Genomic DNA, 15232 nt, shown 5'->3' on the forward strand with positions numbered 1-15232 from the left:
CAAGGTGGCAGGTGTGGCATCACAACTGAAACCCTGTCCCTTCCGTTGTGATGCCATACCCACCATCTTATAGATTCAGATACTGCTGCTCTGTTGATAGACACCAATTTCCTACAATCCTGCAAGATTATGCCAGATGATGATGATCTGGCAGATACCCTACCGTATTACACAAAATTTTGCAGCGGTGCCTTTCAGCCAGGGCTGTCTGCAAGGTACCGTCAAAAAAGATGGCAGCTGTGATGATGCAATCAAAGCCTATATGTCGCATGTAAAAAAACAGGCAGAGTTTGAGTTGCACCCTTGTGGGACCACCCATTGATGCCAACCCCTTTTAGGTAACCACGATTCTGTTCCAGCTGGCTCCATCTGGCCACCACACAAGCCTTTCTTTTCTTTTCAGCATGTCAAAGACATCATTCTCCAGTCCAATCCATTGCTTGAAGCCTTTGGCAACGCCAAGACCGTGAGAAATAATAACTCCAGTCGATTCGTAAGTCTTTGAAGCGGGTTATTTGTGCAGACATTCTTGCTATCCAAATATGAAAAGAGGGGCTGTTGTATGGGGCACAAAGTATGCTGCAAAAAAAGCAAAGAAAATGCATTAATCAAAAAGAGGGTGAAAGAGGATGCAGATTTTTATAAAATGGACATTGATTGATTGATTGATTGATTGATTGATGTGATTTTTATAGCTGCCCATCTCACACAAGTGACTCTGGGCAGCTTACAGGAGAAAAACACACCAACCCACTGCACATAACCCCCCCAACGCCCAAGGATCAACAGTGAACTTACTCACTATCAATAGTAACACAGCTCATCTACTCACCTGACCCAAATGCTTGGAGAAACAGCCAGATCCTCAGTGCCTTGCAAAAAGCTAACAGGGTTGAGGCCATCCGAATCTCTGGGGGGGATGCTGTTCCTCAGGACTGTGGAACATGTGGAAATGTGCCCTTTTTCCATTCCAACATCTGCCCTCTGGAATGATCCCCCCCCCTTTCCGAACCCCATGCTTTTAGAAAGGCATTACAAATGTTCTTCCCCAGGCATTGAGACAAGGACGATAGCAGATCCTGCCTTGCAACATACAGTGCATACAGAAAGTTTCTGATCATCTATTAATTGCAGATGTTGTACTTGATTTTTTGTTTTATATTGATGTACAGTGCCCAGAGTCACATTTGTGTGAGTTAGGCAGCAGTAGGAATGTCATAAATAAATAAATAAATAAATAAATAAATAATAGGCGTTGTATAACATGCAAAGGTGCGTATTAATATATATAGCCAATAGAATTAAGAGACTGGAATTAAATGACCCCCAAGCCTGCTCAGAACAAGGTTTCCTTGAGTCTTCTTTTTCCTTCTTACTGTTCTTGAAAGGTTCATCTGAGTTGGTTCTGTAATTTTGTAGCCTGAATGGCTGTGGGTAGACCAGCAAATAGCAGTTGGCACGTTGGCTTTGTTGCAGAGCTTGGCAAGTCAAAATATAAAACTGAGAACATCTTGTGAATGTGATCTGCCTGTAAGAAGTCTACTGTGCCATAGTAATACAAAGAGGCCCGCTAGCATCCTTCCTCAGTTCAAACATTGCCTATTTGCCCATTGGGTAAGAACTTTGAGATTTTTCCCCTGGGGGTGGGCAAAAAAGGAACAACACTCATAATTTGTGTGATTTGGGGATTTGGTGAGATTTCAGCCATTCGAAAAATAAAATCTTTTACTGTAAATGGGGTTCTGCAGATAGCATCTGTAGGGATCATGAGAGTCATTGAGCCAATGACACGATGTCCTCCAAATGCTTTCAGCGTTGCTGTTGTGCTCCTTATAAAGGGAAAGGGTTGGAACTGGTGGGTTCCCCTAATGGTGCACCCATCCCTCATCTAGATATTGAGAAGACTCAGTCAGGAAGGTCACCCCAACATCTTGTAAACAAAAATCTTGGGGTGCCTATTTCTAGATCCTCCAGTTTCAGGTTTGCCTAATGTGCCTTCTGTCACATTGGAGGCTGAAATGTTTTCTGTGCACACATGCACACTCTCGAGAGTGGGAATCGGACCTGAGCAAAGTTTAATGAAGCAAGTTGTATAACTCATATAGAAAGGAAATTTATTCACAGGAAATATGTAATAGGGATAGGCAAAGCCTAGCAACCACCCAAATGCCTCTTACTAAGAAAACAGTCCAAGAACATGTGCTCTGTGCATGTGCGCCCAGGAAGATAGGTAGAAGGAAGTGACTTCAGAAATGTAATCTCTTAGACCAGTGTTCCTTAACGTCGGCAACTTTAAGATGTCTGGACTTCAACTCCCAGAACTTCCCCAGCTGGCTGGAGAATTCTGGGAGTTGAAGTCCAAACATCTTAAAGCTGCCAACGCTGAGAAACACTGTTTAGACAAAGAGCAGGTAGAACAAGGAAATCCTTAACTTTGAACCTAAACCCTGCTGCCCCCTTGTGGTCAGTAGACCATGAGGTGCTGAAGCATCAGCACCATTGGATTTGCAACCTCCAACATCTCATACCAGGGGAAATACTTTGAGATCCAGTTCAGTCGTGGAGGTGAGCCCGACGGAGGAAAGATTTCCAATTTCTTGCTGGAAAAATCCCGGGTGGTGAGCCAAAACGAGAGCGAAAGGAACTTCCACATCTATTACCAGGTAATTGGAACTAATCACATATATGGCCACTGCATGAAGATGCTTGTGCAGGCCCACCTGTACATAGGTGTGCGACCTATGCTGCTGTGTTCTGATTTATGACCAGCAATAGATTTGGGTGTTTTTTAAAATTTTGTTTAGTTTAAAGGTTGTTCATTGTGTATTTTTAGTGTATTTTTAGTTTTTTTAGTTTATTTTGGAGTTTTGCCTATTTTTTTTTCTTATAATTTGTAAGTAAAATTTGGGGGGAAAAAGATGATGGGCTTTCTACTGATCTGTTAGCCCTGCAAGGTAGTCCAGACAAGAAGCACAACCAGGAGTACTAGCTCTACCTTATTGTAAGGTTAAATTAACAATCTTGCAAGACTAAAAGTATTTCTCCCCTCCCTTTTACTTTTACTTTTTACTCCCTGGAAAACTGGGGAGGGTCCCTTCTGAAATGTTTCCCGTGATCTCCCCTCCTTTCCTTTTACTCCCTGGAAAACTGGGGAGGGTCCCTTCTGAAATGTTTCCCGTGCTCTCCCTCCTTCTGTGGGCTGAGATACCTTTTACACGTCAGTTGTCCAGTCTGCGGCTTTCCCTCCTGTCTCCCAAGGTCATTCCCACATACCATTACATGATCTCTTTGAATGGCGTAACTGTTATTAGAGTGTTGGACTGGGACAGAGTGGAGGGAGCCAGGTTCAAACCCCCCGCTAGTCCTGATGCTCACCAGATGGCTATAGGCTTGTCACAATCACTCAAATTATTCCCCGCCCCAGAGGGTTGACCAAAACTTGATCTGAACACCATCCCTTGAGCTGTTGAAACAAGGCTGTGGCCTGACATGCACTACACAATTTTCTAGCTCATCTGAGATGACCCTCTGCTCAATTTCCAAAATGTTCTGCATGAGATGAGTTTAGACTTCCAGTAAGAACTGTCTGTACCTTTCCTGCAAGAAAGAGAGAGAGAGAATCAGAAAGAGGAGGGAAAAGGCAGGCCAGGTAGAACAAGAATCCTATTCATTTTTGTTTCTGAACCCACTAATTGCCCCTCTACTATCTAGATCCCTTGAAATGACTTTGGAGAGACTGCCACCTTTGAGAAAAGTTGTTGACCCTGTCCTAAAGAATTTAAAATGGCAATCCATCAGTCTCATGTCTTTATCTTTTTCTTTCTCCAGCTTATTGAGGGGGCTTCTCAAGATCAGAAACACAATCTGGGCATTATGAGCCCAGATTATTATTATTATTTAAGCCAGTCGGAGACATACAAAGTGGATGGCACAGATGATCGTAGTGAATTCCATGAGACCATGGTAAGTGGCCATCATTTTACAAGAGTCATCATAATGTTTTTTCTAGATTTGTCTGCCGCCCAGAGTCTACTGGAGTTGGGCAGCCAATAAATGTAAATAAATAATAATAATAATTTGCTGTTATGTTAAACATGTGCCTGAAATCAACAAATCATTCCCTCCCTCCCTCCCTCCCTCCCTCCCTCCCTCCCTCCCTCCCTCCCTCCCTCCTTTCTTTCTTTCTTTCTTTCTTTCTTTCTTTCTTTCTTTCTTTCTTTCTTTCTTTCTTTCTTTCTTTCTTTCTTTCTTTCTTTCTTTCTTTCCTCTCTCCAGAACGCCATGGATGTGATTGGCATCACAGGCCAAGATAAGCAACTTGTCCTACAGATTATAGCTGGTATTCTCCATCTAGGGAACATCAGTTTTGAGGAGAAAGGGAACTACGCTCAAGTAGAAAATTCAGATTGTGAGTATCTACCAATTAATAGGGATAAATTCATTAATCTGTGAATGTTAGTTCTCACATGGTTGATGGTAATATGGAGAGCCATAAAGATGAGCTTGAAGAAACTATGTGGTGATAGTTACAAAAACATGTTTTAAGACCGGGAAAAGAAGAAAACTTTAGAAAGAAACTCAAACTGGCTCTGCCTTAACTTCCTGGGATATAAGAGGAAAGGAAGAGAGAACACAGTCAAGCTTTTTGATTATGTTATTAGAGCCTTTATCAATAAAGTAGAGTTCTAACATTTCTCATGATGTCTGTTTCTTGATTTGGCCTGCCTTGAAGGGCTGACAGGTAAACAACTTGATAGTATATAGTATATGTAGTATATCAGGCCATTACCAAAGCAGATATTTCTCACACCAAAGAGAACTTCTTCTAGCCCTTCATGTGGAGTGAGTGAAAGAAAATGACAGAAGGAACCTGCACACTGATTATTATAAATAGAACTCACTTTTATACTTAGCACTTGCTGGAATTCTTTGGTGATAGCTTCTTAGCTTTTCTACGATAAATTATTCACTAGAAGTCCTGGATTTCTCTGCTCCTAAATTACAGTAGTTTCAACCCAGTTCATCAATGAGAGCCACACGTAATTGAGTAATTAAAATAGGATCCATTGGAGTTGGTCAGCTAATAAATTTAAATAAATAAATACAAATAAAATAGCAAGGGGTTAGAATTGTGCCAGAGCAAAATACAAACACTAAGATTTTGAAGAGAATGAAATCCACCATTTAGTTCTCCAGGAAAGGTGCTTATATAAGGTACAAATCATGGCCATAAATTTTAAGACATTTCCAGTTGAACAAATTTCTTGATTTATTAGATTTTGATTTCACCCTTTCTCTAAAGAACCCAAGACAAGATATATGGTTTTCTTTTCTCCCGTTTTCCATCTGCAGAAGAATCCTGCAAAATAGAAATACAGAAATAGAAACAGTTCAGTCTCCCAAAGTGAGTTTCTGACCTTGCAAATGGTGGTCAGCCTAGGCAACAGATCCTGTATATCTCCATCAACATAATCTTCCTTACTCCCGACATGCCTCCCTGATTCAGAGGCAGTGGAACATGAGCAAATGTTATATATGAAGATACCCCATCCTGTTACCCAGAGATGCCAAAGGAGTCTTTTTCCATTTTCCCCACTCCAGTGCTAGCTTTCCCTGCCTACCTTTTGGGAATTGACAAGGACCGCTTAGATGAGAAGCTCACCAGTCGGAAAATGGACAGCAAATGGGGTGGCCGGTCAGAGTCCATTAATGTAACTCTCAATGTAGAGCAAGCTTCCTATACTCGTGATGCCCTTGCCAAAGGCCTTTATGCCCGTGTCTTTGACTTCCTAGTTGAGGTAAGCAACCTTGTTCTGTGCTGTGGGGAGTTTTGGGATGGGGTGGGAAACAGATTGATGACTATTTTGTTCATTCCATTTCTTTCTTTAACAACTGAGAGGGATGGACTTCCTGCAGTGGGTTGAACAAGATAGTGTCCAGTTTATCACTTCCAACTCTATGGTTTTTTGAGCACCAAATCAAAAAGATGGACTTACTACAATCCAACCCAGATGAGAAGGACAAATTCTCAGATGGGAAGAATAGTGGCCTATTTAACACTCCAAATTCTTCACTCTTTGAATGCTAGAAATTGAGAGAAATATGGCTTTTTGCTTTGTTTTGTTTGAGAAAGAGCTAGATGGTAATATTTTTTATCACTGAATACCAACATTAGAGTTATATGGCCTCTGGTAATAAAATTCTGAATTTTCTGTGGCTAGTAATTCCTTCCTCTTCACTTCCAGTCCATCAACAGAGCCATGCAGAAACCATACGAAGAGTACAGTGTTGGAGTCCTAGACATCTACGGGTTTGAAATATTCCAGGTAGGCCTGTGTTTTAGATAAACCAGTGATCTCAGCTTCTGAGAAAATTCTGAACTCAAAAATGTTCCCATACCATAAAGACACCATTGTCCAGTTGGTCATTATATTTGACTTAGTTTAGTAAACAAAACTAAAAGACAAAAATATTCATCCTTAAATTAATATCCAAAGAGCCATAAATAAAGATTAAAAATAACAATCTTTAATATTGCTGTGCAGATAAGTAATAAATTAAATACACAGGGGGGCAAAACTAATGGTAGCAAGTGGGAAGACCAAGAAACTAGTTTGGAACCACCCTCATTTTAGCTGTTTGTTCTTCAATGGTTGATCATTCAAAGGAAGTTATGAGGGATGATTTCTTAGCAGTGGAGAGCTTCCCATGTACCATATTTTTCCGACTATAAGACGATACTTTTTTCTAAAATCCTTACACCAAAAATGGAAGGGCATCTTATTCAAGGAAGTCAGCCAAGGAGAGAACCGCGCGGTGGCAAAACTGCCCATACTTTGTTTCTGCAAAGAGGCTTCCTCCTATTGCTAGCCTCCAATCACGAGTGAAATAGCTTGTCTCCCAAACAGACTTCCTCCAATCACGAGCTTATGTAATTGACATCAGCTGATGCTGAACAAACGAATTAGAGGAAGGCTGTTTGCAGAGACAAGCTATTGGCAGTTTCACTCGTGCTTGAATGTAATCAGTTATGCAAAAGAGCGTGGAAATAGAGCTGCAGAGAGACGGTTTGGACCTCCTCCCACCGAGTGTATCAGGTAAATGGTAACTAATTACTAAATAAAAATGTGTTCTGCTTTATCTTTAAAATATTGATTGCTTAATTTTGGGTTGGAAAAGTGGGGGTCGTCTTGTACATGGGGGCGTCTTATTGATGGAAAAATACGGTACTTTGCTGGCTTGAGCCAACCTATTTCTGTGATCATTTCCAGCTCCACTTAGTTCCACATTTCCTTTCTCTAAGTCTGGTATTTGATGGGCATGTCAACTAACCCCATCCTTTTCAAAATTGTTCTTCTTTCTTTGCCCCCTACTCCCCTGCTCTTCAGAGAAATGGCTTTGAACAATTCTGCATTAACTTTGTGAATGAAAAACTTCAACAGATCTTCATTGAATTGACACTTAAAGCAGAGCAGGTGAGATCTGGGTGGGAGAAGATACACATTTCTTTGAGGGGTGGACTGTGGACTCTAAGGGGGAAATCTTTCCCTTCGCATCACTAGAATTATCAGCAATATTATATTGCTTGGGGGAGGGAGAATATTCCATGAGATCACAAATGATGCAGTATCACTTTGTACTCTCAAAAGAAAGGAAAGGCAGGATAATAATAATAACAACAATGATTTGCATACGGTTCTTGAGCTAAGAAGGAAGGACTAGCCGAAAGTCCCTCCAGGGAGGTTCCATGGCTGAGAACAGGCTAGAACCTGTGTCTCTTAGTCCAGCACCTTCACCACTGGACCACACTGATTCTTGGGCTGAGCGGGAGGGACTCATCCAATGTCCCCCAGGGAGATTTTGTGACTAAGGGGGAACTGAAACTGAGTCTCTCAGCTCCTAGTGATGCACCTACACCACAGTGTCTCTCTATAGCAGTGTTTCTCAACCTTGGCAACTTTAAGAGGTGTGGACTTCAACATGCTGGCTGGGGAATTCTGGGAATTGAAGTCCACGCCTCTTAAAGTTGCCAAGGTTGAAAAACACTGCTCGATAGTAAAATACTGATGTACCCAAGCTTTGACTTATCATGAGGCAAAATGGGTATATTCTCATGTGGCTCATTGGACTTTGTTGGACTTTGCATGACAGAAGTCTTGAGGTCAGTCTCCAGCTGGTCACTTGTGACACAAAGGCAGCCTTTCCTAACCTGGAGATGGGACTATATCTCCTCTTGGATTTTGTATGACAGAAGTCTTGAGGTCAATCTCCCACCAGGGACATGTTTGGGGACTGCACCTCCTTGAATTTCTAGCCAGAGGGCTGGCTAGGAACTCTGGGAGTTTTAGTTCCACCATATTAGGAGGATACTAGGTTCAGGAAGATTGCCCTGGAGAGCTGCAGGTCATCAGATCAGACACTACCGATGGTATTCTTGCCTTAATCCTCATCTTTAACTGTTCTTTTGTTCTTTAAATGTGCATTAATTGTTTCTTTGTTCTTTAAAAGTGACCTCTCCTTTTGTCTTTTGTCCTAGGAAGAGTATGTGCAGGAAGGCATCAGGTGGACCCCCATTGAATATTTCAACAACAAAATTGTGTGTGATCTCATTGAAAACAAAGTGGTAAGAGAAGGACTGAGGAGGAGATCACGTAAAAAGATTCACTGAGGTGTGGGGGTTGAGCTGGTGATGGCATTAAATACTTTATCCCGGTTGAATTAAACTCTTAAAAGGCCTCGTTTACCTTTTTTTTTTTTTCATCGAAATCACATCTATGCCATTTTCCCCCTAAAATTCATTCAAAACTTTCCTTTTTCTTTATTTTCTTAGAATGCACCTGAAATGTGTGTTCTTCTGGAGCATTCTAGGAAAAAGATGGCAGCCGTTACGCTCTAAAAAAGAAACCTTGGGGACCCCAATTTGGCTTTGCTTCCTGGCTGCAAATACTATTTCTAACGCCTTAGAACAGTGTTTCTCAACCTCAGCAACTTTAAGAGGTGTGGACTTCAACTCCCAGAATTCTCCAGCCAGCAAGGCTGGCTGGGGAATTCTGGGAGTTGAAGTCCACACCTCTTAAAGTTGACGAGGTTGAGAAACACTGCTTTAGAATGATACAAAACACAGATAAAAGACAATTGCCAAGAGAAGACTTTGAAGACTTTTGCTATCAGCCAGGGAAAATACGACCATCTCTATCTGCAAATGAATAACGAATGTCTACAAGCGGAGTTGTGAAAGAGAAGCCCATTTCTGCCCATTCATTAACAATGCATTTTACAACCAATTTAAAAACTATTTGAATTTGCCCTGTTTGGGCTCAAGCAACCCTACCCTCTTGAACAGGATGGTGAGGCCACATTTTCACTCCTTCCCCCTTCGTCTCTCTCACCTCCTTCCAGAATCCTCCTGGTATTATGAGTGTCTTGGATGATGTTTGTGCTACCGTGTACGCGAAGGGTGAAGGGGCAGATCAGACCTTGCTGCAGAAGCTCCAGTCGGCAGTGGGGACCCACGAACATTTCAACGGCTCCAGTTCAGGATTCATCATCCACCACTATGCTGGCAAGGTCTCCCGAGCTCCCCATTTTCCTTCCTTGCCCCCTCCTTCCTTATTCTTTTCAGTTTGGCTTCTCCAGTTTCTAGGCTGAACGTGCTAACTCCTTGATGTACTGATGTGCTGTTGGTTGTACGTATGTGTATTTGTGTAGGTGTGTTTGTGTGTAAACTGATTTCAGACCAGTTAAAATTATGTTTAAACTGACATATGTGTGTATGTATATATGTACAGGTAGTCCTCACTTTACAACGGTAATTGGGATCGGCAACTCAGTTACTAAGTGATGTGGTCGTAAAGCGCGATGCCACGTAACCACTCCGACTTACAACAGCAGTTGTGACAGTTTCAGTTGCCATTGTTAAGTGAATCCCAAATGGTTGTTAAGCATGATGTCACGTGATTGCCATTTGCGACCTCCTGCAGGCTTTCCCATTGACTTTGCTTGTCAGATGCTGGCAGTGAAGGTTGCAAATGGTGATCACGTAACCATGGGACGCTGCAGTTGCGAGCTGGTTGCCAAGCGCACAAATCACAATCATCTGACCACCAGAATGCTACAATGGCCACAACTATGAGGACCTGTTGTAAGTCTTCTCATTCAGAGCCATTGTAACTTTGAACAATTGCTGAACAAGTGGTTGTTAAGTGAGAACTACTTACAAACACACACATACACATGAAAAGCCAGTGTAGTATGGTGGGGAAGGTGCTAGACTGGGAGTGGAGAGATTCATTCTGAAGAAAGCAACGAGAGATCGCAGATGCTGCTGACCAGACATATAGGATTTACAGATGGCAAAAATGCTAACTCTTGGCCTATCCTAACCACAGGTCTCCTATGATGTGAACGGCTTTTGTGAAAGAAATCGGGACGTGCTTTTCACTGACCTGATAGAACTTATGCAAACCAGTGAATTGTGAGTCTGTTTCCCCTGCTTTCCTCCCCAGCCCCACTTGGTTGTAGCTGTCTTCTTTCATACTTGCTTATAAGCTTCATGGAGGCATCTTGTTACCAAAAAAAAAAAAAAAGCATATAATGAAGGAAAATTGAGGGGGTTGAAGTATTCTTGAACTACAACTCCCATCAGCCAACATGGCCAAGGGTCAGGAATGAGAGTTTTACTCCATTCCTAAAGTAGGCTTGCCTAAACTGATGCCATGAGATGCGTTAGAACTCAGGATGGGACATGCAAGCTTGGAATTCTGGGAATTGTAGTTCCAATTTGGGAAGATTGATCTAGAGAGGCATAACATTCCCAGATCTGGGCCAGATACAGCAGTGTTTGCAGGGGGAGGTGGTGGTGGTCAGACTAACGAAAGCAGTGTGTTAGGGTGTCACAATTTATTTATTTATTTATTCAGTAAATTTACATGGCTGCCCATCTCATATACGTGACTCTGGACAGCTAACAATTAAAACAAATAGAAAGAAACAAAGTAAAACACAACCAGTGTTTAAAAACATAAATATTGCAACCCCCACCTCTTTTTCCATGTACATATCAATGTGTACCCATGTGTAGCATATGTGTGCCAATGCCACACGTATGCCCCAAAAGGATGGAATTTGCCGCACAATCCCCTTTCATCATTCAGAAAGCAGCAAGAGTTCTAATGCAATAAGGCCCTCTTTTGCTCTTATTAAGAGGATCTTAGATAAATATATGGCAACTAAAGCTATCAATAGTAGACTTACTTATTCAGGGGCAGCCTGAGAATAAAGCAGGGCAGAATTGCTGCATTTGTGCCCCACAGGCGCAAGGGAATACCAGCTTAGTTAGAATCATAGTCTGAATCAGTGGTGCACTTTTTACATGTCCCTTTCCAAAATTCTAGTTCTTTCTTACTTTCTTTCCCCCTTCTTAGCTCTTTTATCCGGATGCTTTTCCCAGAAAAACTTGATGCAGACAAAAAGGGACGGCCCACTACAGCTGGATCCAAAATTAAGGTAAATTTCCATTGGGTTAGATCTATTTCTTAATTTGTTTCCCATCCACTGATGCTAGGAAGCAGCTAAGGGCAATGAAAACAGTCTCCCGTAGCTTGTCACTGATCTGTGATGATGGGGAACAAATGATCAGGCCTGATCACACAGCCAGGTCTTGAGGGACTTGCGAAATGTTGAGAGGGATGGAGCTAATCTCACTTCTTGGGGGAGAAGATTCCACAAGGTGGGTGCCACAGCAGAGAAGGCCCGCCTCCTGGGACCCACCAAGTGGAATTCCCTGGCAGATGGGACCTGCAGCATGCCTTCTCTTCCAGACCTGATGGGGTGGGCAGATGTAGCTGGGGAGAGGTGGTCCATCAACTACCCTGGCCCCATGCCATCAAAGGCTTTAAAGGTCAAACCAGCACCTTGAATTGGATCCAGAAGCAAACCGGCAACCAGTGCAGCTCGTGTAACGTGTACCGCCCTAGGGGCACACATAATTGCCCGTGCGACTGAATTTTGCACCAGCTGAAGCTTCTAGATACTCTTCAAGGGCAGTCCCATGTAGAGCACATTACAGAAATCCGAACAGGAGGTGACTAGGGTATGAGTGACTGAGCAGAGCCCCCCAATCTAGGAACGAGCACAACTGATGCACCATATGAAGCTGTTCAAAGACCTCTTAGCCACAGTTGCTACCTGCTCTTTGAGCAGGAGTCATGAATCTGGGAGGACCCCCAGATTGCGCACAGGGTCTGTCTGGGGCAGTGCCACCCCATCTACCACCAAAGATGACGGATTTGCCCTTGCTGCGGGTCCAGAGGAGATGCCGGGCGGGGGGGGGGGGTTGTCCTGTTATCTGCGAACAGTTTGAACCTGCTGGACTTGAGGAAGTGGACAGAGTCCTTAGGACTGTGAGCTCAGCCACCTGCTCTTTAGATCCATGCCCCTCCTGGCTGGTTAAAGAGGCCCGGGGGTTGTTATGTGAGTGGGTTCTAGCAATGGTTAATACTTCCTTGAGTGAGGGGGTTGTTCCTTCACCTCTTAAGGAGGCTTTGGTTCTCCCCCTCCTCAAGAAGCCGTCGCTGGACCCCATTAAACTGGACAATTTCCATCCAGTATCTAACCTCCCCTTTTTGGGGAAGGTGATTGAGAGGGTGGCTGTTCAGCAGCTTCAGATGACCTTGAATGAAGCGGATTACATGGATCCCTTTCAGTTGGGATTCAGATCTGGGTATGGGACGGAAACGGCATTGGTCATGCTTTTGGTTGATCTCTGGCAAGGGCGAGATGGAAGTTAATCAGTGTTAAGATTGTCATTTCTGTAGTGTTTTATTGGTGAAGCACATCACATATAAAATCAGTCTTCAAAACCCAGAAAGATGCATGCTACTGTACAATAAACTATATATTCACAATTTATTCTTAATTTTTTTTTTCTGCACGTTGTAAAGGTTGGACTAGATCAGGGTTCCCAAAGTGGTCAGTATCGACCCACAGGGGTCAATGGGACTATCCATTGTTGTTGTTGTTTTTGTTGTGATTTGTAGTATTATTAAAGTAGTATTTATTAAATTAGTTTCATATAATAAATGGGGGTCGATAAACAATCCGAAACTTTATGAAGGGGTCTATGAGCTGAAGAGTTTGGAGACCTCTGGACTAGATTATCCTTGTGGTCCCTTCCAACTCTACAATTCCCATAATTCTGTGATAACAAAAAGGAGTCCTAATACTATCATAACATCTCAGGGGAAGATCAGGTCACAACAAAGCTCCAAGCTTCAGTGAAAAAATCTGACAGGGAGAATTCTGAAAGCCTCTTTACTCTTGGAAAGTGTTTTATTCTTGGTGATCTGGAGCACAACATGGTGGAATTTAAGCAACAGATTGGGTAACACCAAGAATCTTGGGTCTCCCCAGAAACAGGCCAATGATCTTGTGAATACGCTGATGAAGTGCACACCTCATTACATCCGTTGCATTAAGCCCAATGAGACGAAGAGGCCACGAGACTGGGAGGAGAGTAGGTAAGAGAGGAGATACCAATTGTGCACAAATGTCCACCAAAACCACAAATCAAAAGCAAAATTTAATCTTCTTAAAATGCATTTAAGATATCAATGTGAATCTGGTTACTTGCTGATTGTCCTTGCCTCTCCCACTCGCCCCATTTCCTATCTCTAAGACATCTCCCCTCATTGGCGGTTTTCATAAACATGATGCCCTTGAGAGATAAGTCTTAGATCTCCATGCTATGCTAACACACGTCTTGCAGGGTGAAGCACCAAGTAGAGTACTTGGGATTGAAGGAGAATATCCGAGTCCGTCGAGCTGGATTTGCATATCGCAGAGTGTTTCATAAATTCCTGCAAAGGTAAGAAATTAGGTTGCTGTTATTGTGAAGTTACAGTGACATACTTCCTGGGTCCCACAAGATGACATTCTCTAATCAATGGGACCTAGAACATGTCCCTTCTGCTGGACCTGATGGGACAGGTAGACACCAATGGAGAAAGGCAGTCCCTCGAATAACCTAGCTCCATGCCATGAAGGTCTTTATAGGTGACCACCAGCCTCCTGAATTGCACTCCGAAACATACTGGGAGCCAGTGCAGCTCACATAGCAAAGGTGTAACTTGGACATATCAAGATATGCCCATAATTGTTTGCCGCATTCTGGAGCAATTGTAACTTCTGGGTGTTCTCCAAGGGCAGCTCTATGTGGTGCATATTGCAATAGTCCACTTGGGAGGTGATCAAAGCATGAGTGAACATATTCAATGCCTCCTGGTCTAGGAAGAGATGCAACTGGCACACAGCATGAAGTTGTGCAGAAGTCTTCCTGGCCACAGCTGCCACCCGCTCCTCAAATAGGAGCCATGGGTCTAGGAGGACCCCTAGATTGTGCACCAGTTGTGTCTGGAATAGTACAACCCCATCTAGAACTGAAGAGGGAAAATCACTGGATCCAGGAGGCCCTACAACCCAGAGCCATCCAGCCTTACTACCATTGAGCTAAAGACTGTGGGGCTGTATGTGGAGATTCAACCTTGTGGAAAAGCTTAGTTGGGAGGAAAGAGGGAGTCATTCCTCAATTCCAATTCTTCACCTCTCCAGCCTCCTAACTCAGTACCTCGGGAACTGCAGACACCCTCTTGTACTAAGCCATTCTACCCTCCCTCCAGATAATTATTTTTGTCAATGGCCAGGAATGGATGATGGAGAACTGAGTTTTGCAAAGGCCAGGAATGGCTGTTTCCACCCTTTCTGAGATACTTAAATCCCTTGGGTGGGGGAAAACAGAAGAGAAGAAAACTAGATTATTTTTTGAAAGAGAGGAAATGGAATGGGGAATGGAACAGCGTTTTTCCAGCATCATATCCATACCTCCTACACTAAAATTAGAGGGACCCTGCTAACACCGAAGAAAACTGGTCATGTTTATACTCATGGACTCCTTTGATGTTAGCATTACTTTGAAGTTATGACCTGAGCACATACATGCACTCCCTTTCTTAAGGTATGCCATCCTGACCCCAGAAACCTGGCCAAAGTGGCGAGGAGATGAACGCCAAGGAGTCCAGCACTTGTTAAGGTCCGTCAACATGGATGTGGATCAATACCAGATGGGCCGCACAAAGGTTTTTGTCAAGAATCCAGAGTCGGTAAGCTAGGCAACCTCAGCTCCTTTGAAAGTGGTGTCTTTCTGCATTGTGGGTGTCACATAAACTGCCTTCAGTAA

General features: G+C 43.0%; 1 protein-coding gene across 2 annotated transcripts in view; it reads left to right on the forward strand.

Annotated features, from left to right (window-relative positions):
• Positions 1 to 15232, forward strand: part of MYO1F (myosin IF) — a 53475-nt gene that overhangs the window by 24275 nt on the left and 13968 nt on the right. For both annotated transcript variants that reach the window (XM_088149454.1, XM_088149455.1), the window contains 14 exons: positions 404 to 493; positions 2532 to 2663; positions 3829 to 3963; positions 4276 to 4408; positions 5602 to 5798; positions 6246 to 6326; positions 7389 to 7475; positions 8537 to 8623; positions 9400 to 9567; positions 10389 to 10474; positions 11424 to 11505; positions 13411 to 13517; positions 13766 to 13864; positions 15011 to 15155. In XM_088149454.1, the coding sequence (XP_088005580.1) occupies positions 404 to 493; positions 2532 to 2663; positions 3829 to 3963; positions 4276 to 4408; positions 5602 to 5798; positions 6246 to 6326; positions 7389 to 7475; positions 8537 to 8623; positions 9400 to 9567; positions 10389 to 10474; positions 11424 to 11505; positions 13411 to 13517; positions 13766 to 13864; positions 15011 to 15155 (1629 nt within the window). The remainder of the gene's footprint in view (positions 1 to 403; positions 494 to 2531; positions 2664 to 3828; positions 3964 to 4275; positions 4409 to 5601; positions 5799 to 6245; positions 6327 to 7388; positions 7476 to 8536; positions 8624 to 9399; positions 9568 to 10388; positions 10475 to 11423; positions 11506 to 13410; positions 13518 to 13765; positions 13865 to 15010; positions 15156 to 15232) is intronic.

This window comes from Python bivittatus, unplaced genomic scaffold, assembly GCF_059951505.1.
Source record: "Python bivittatus isolate LINGU-HERP-01145 unplaced genomic scaffold, Pbiv_v1 ctg000580_np1212, whole genome shotgun sequence".
NCBI lineage: Eukaryota > Metazoa > Chordata > Lepidosauria > Squamata > Pythonidae > Python > Python bivittatus.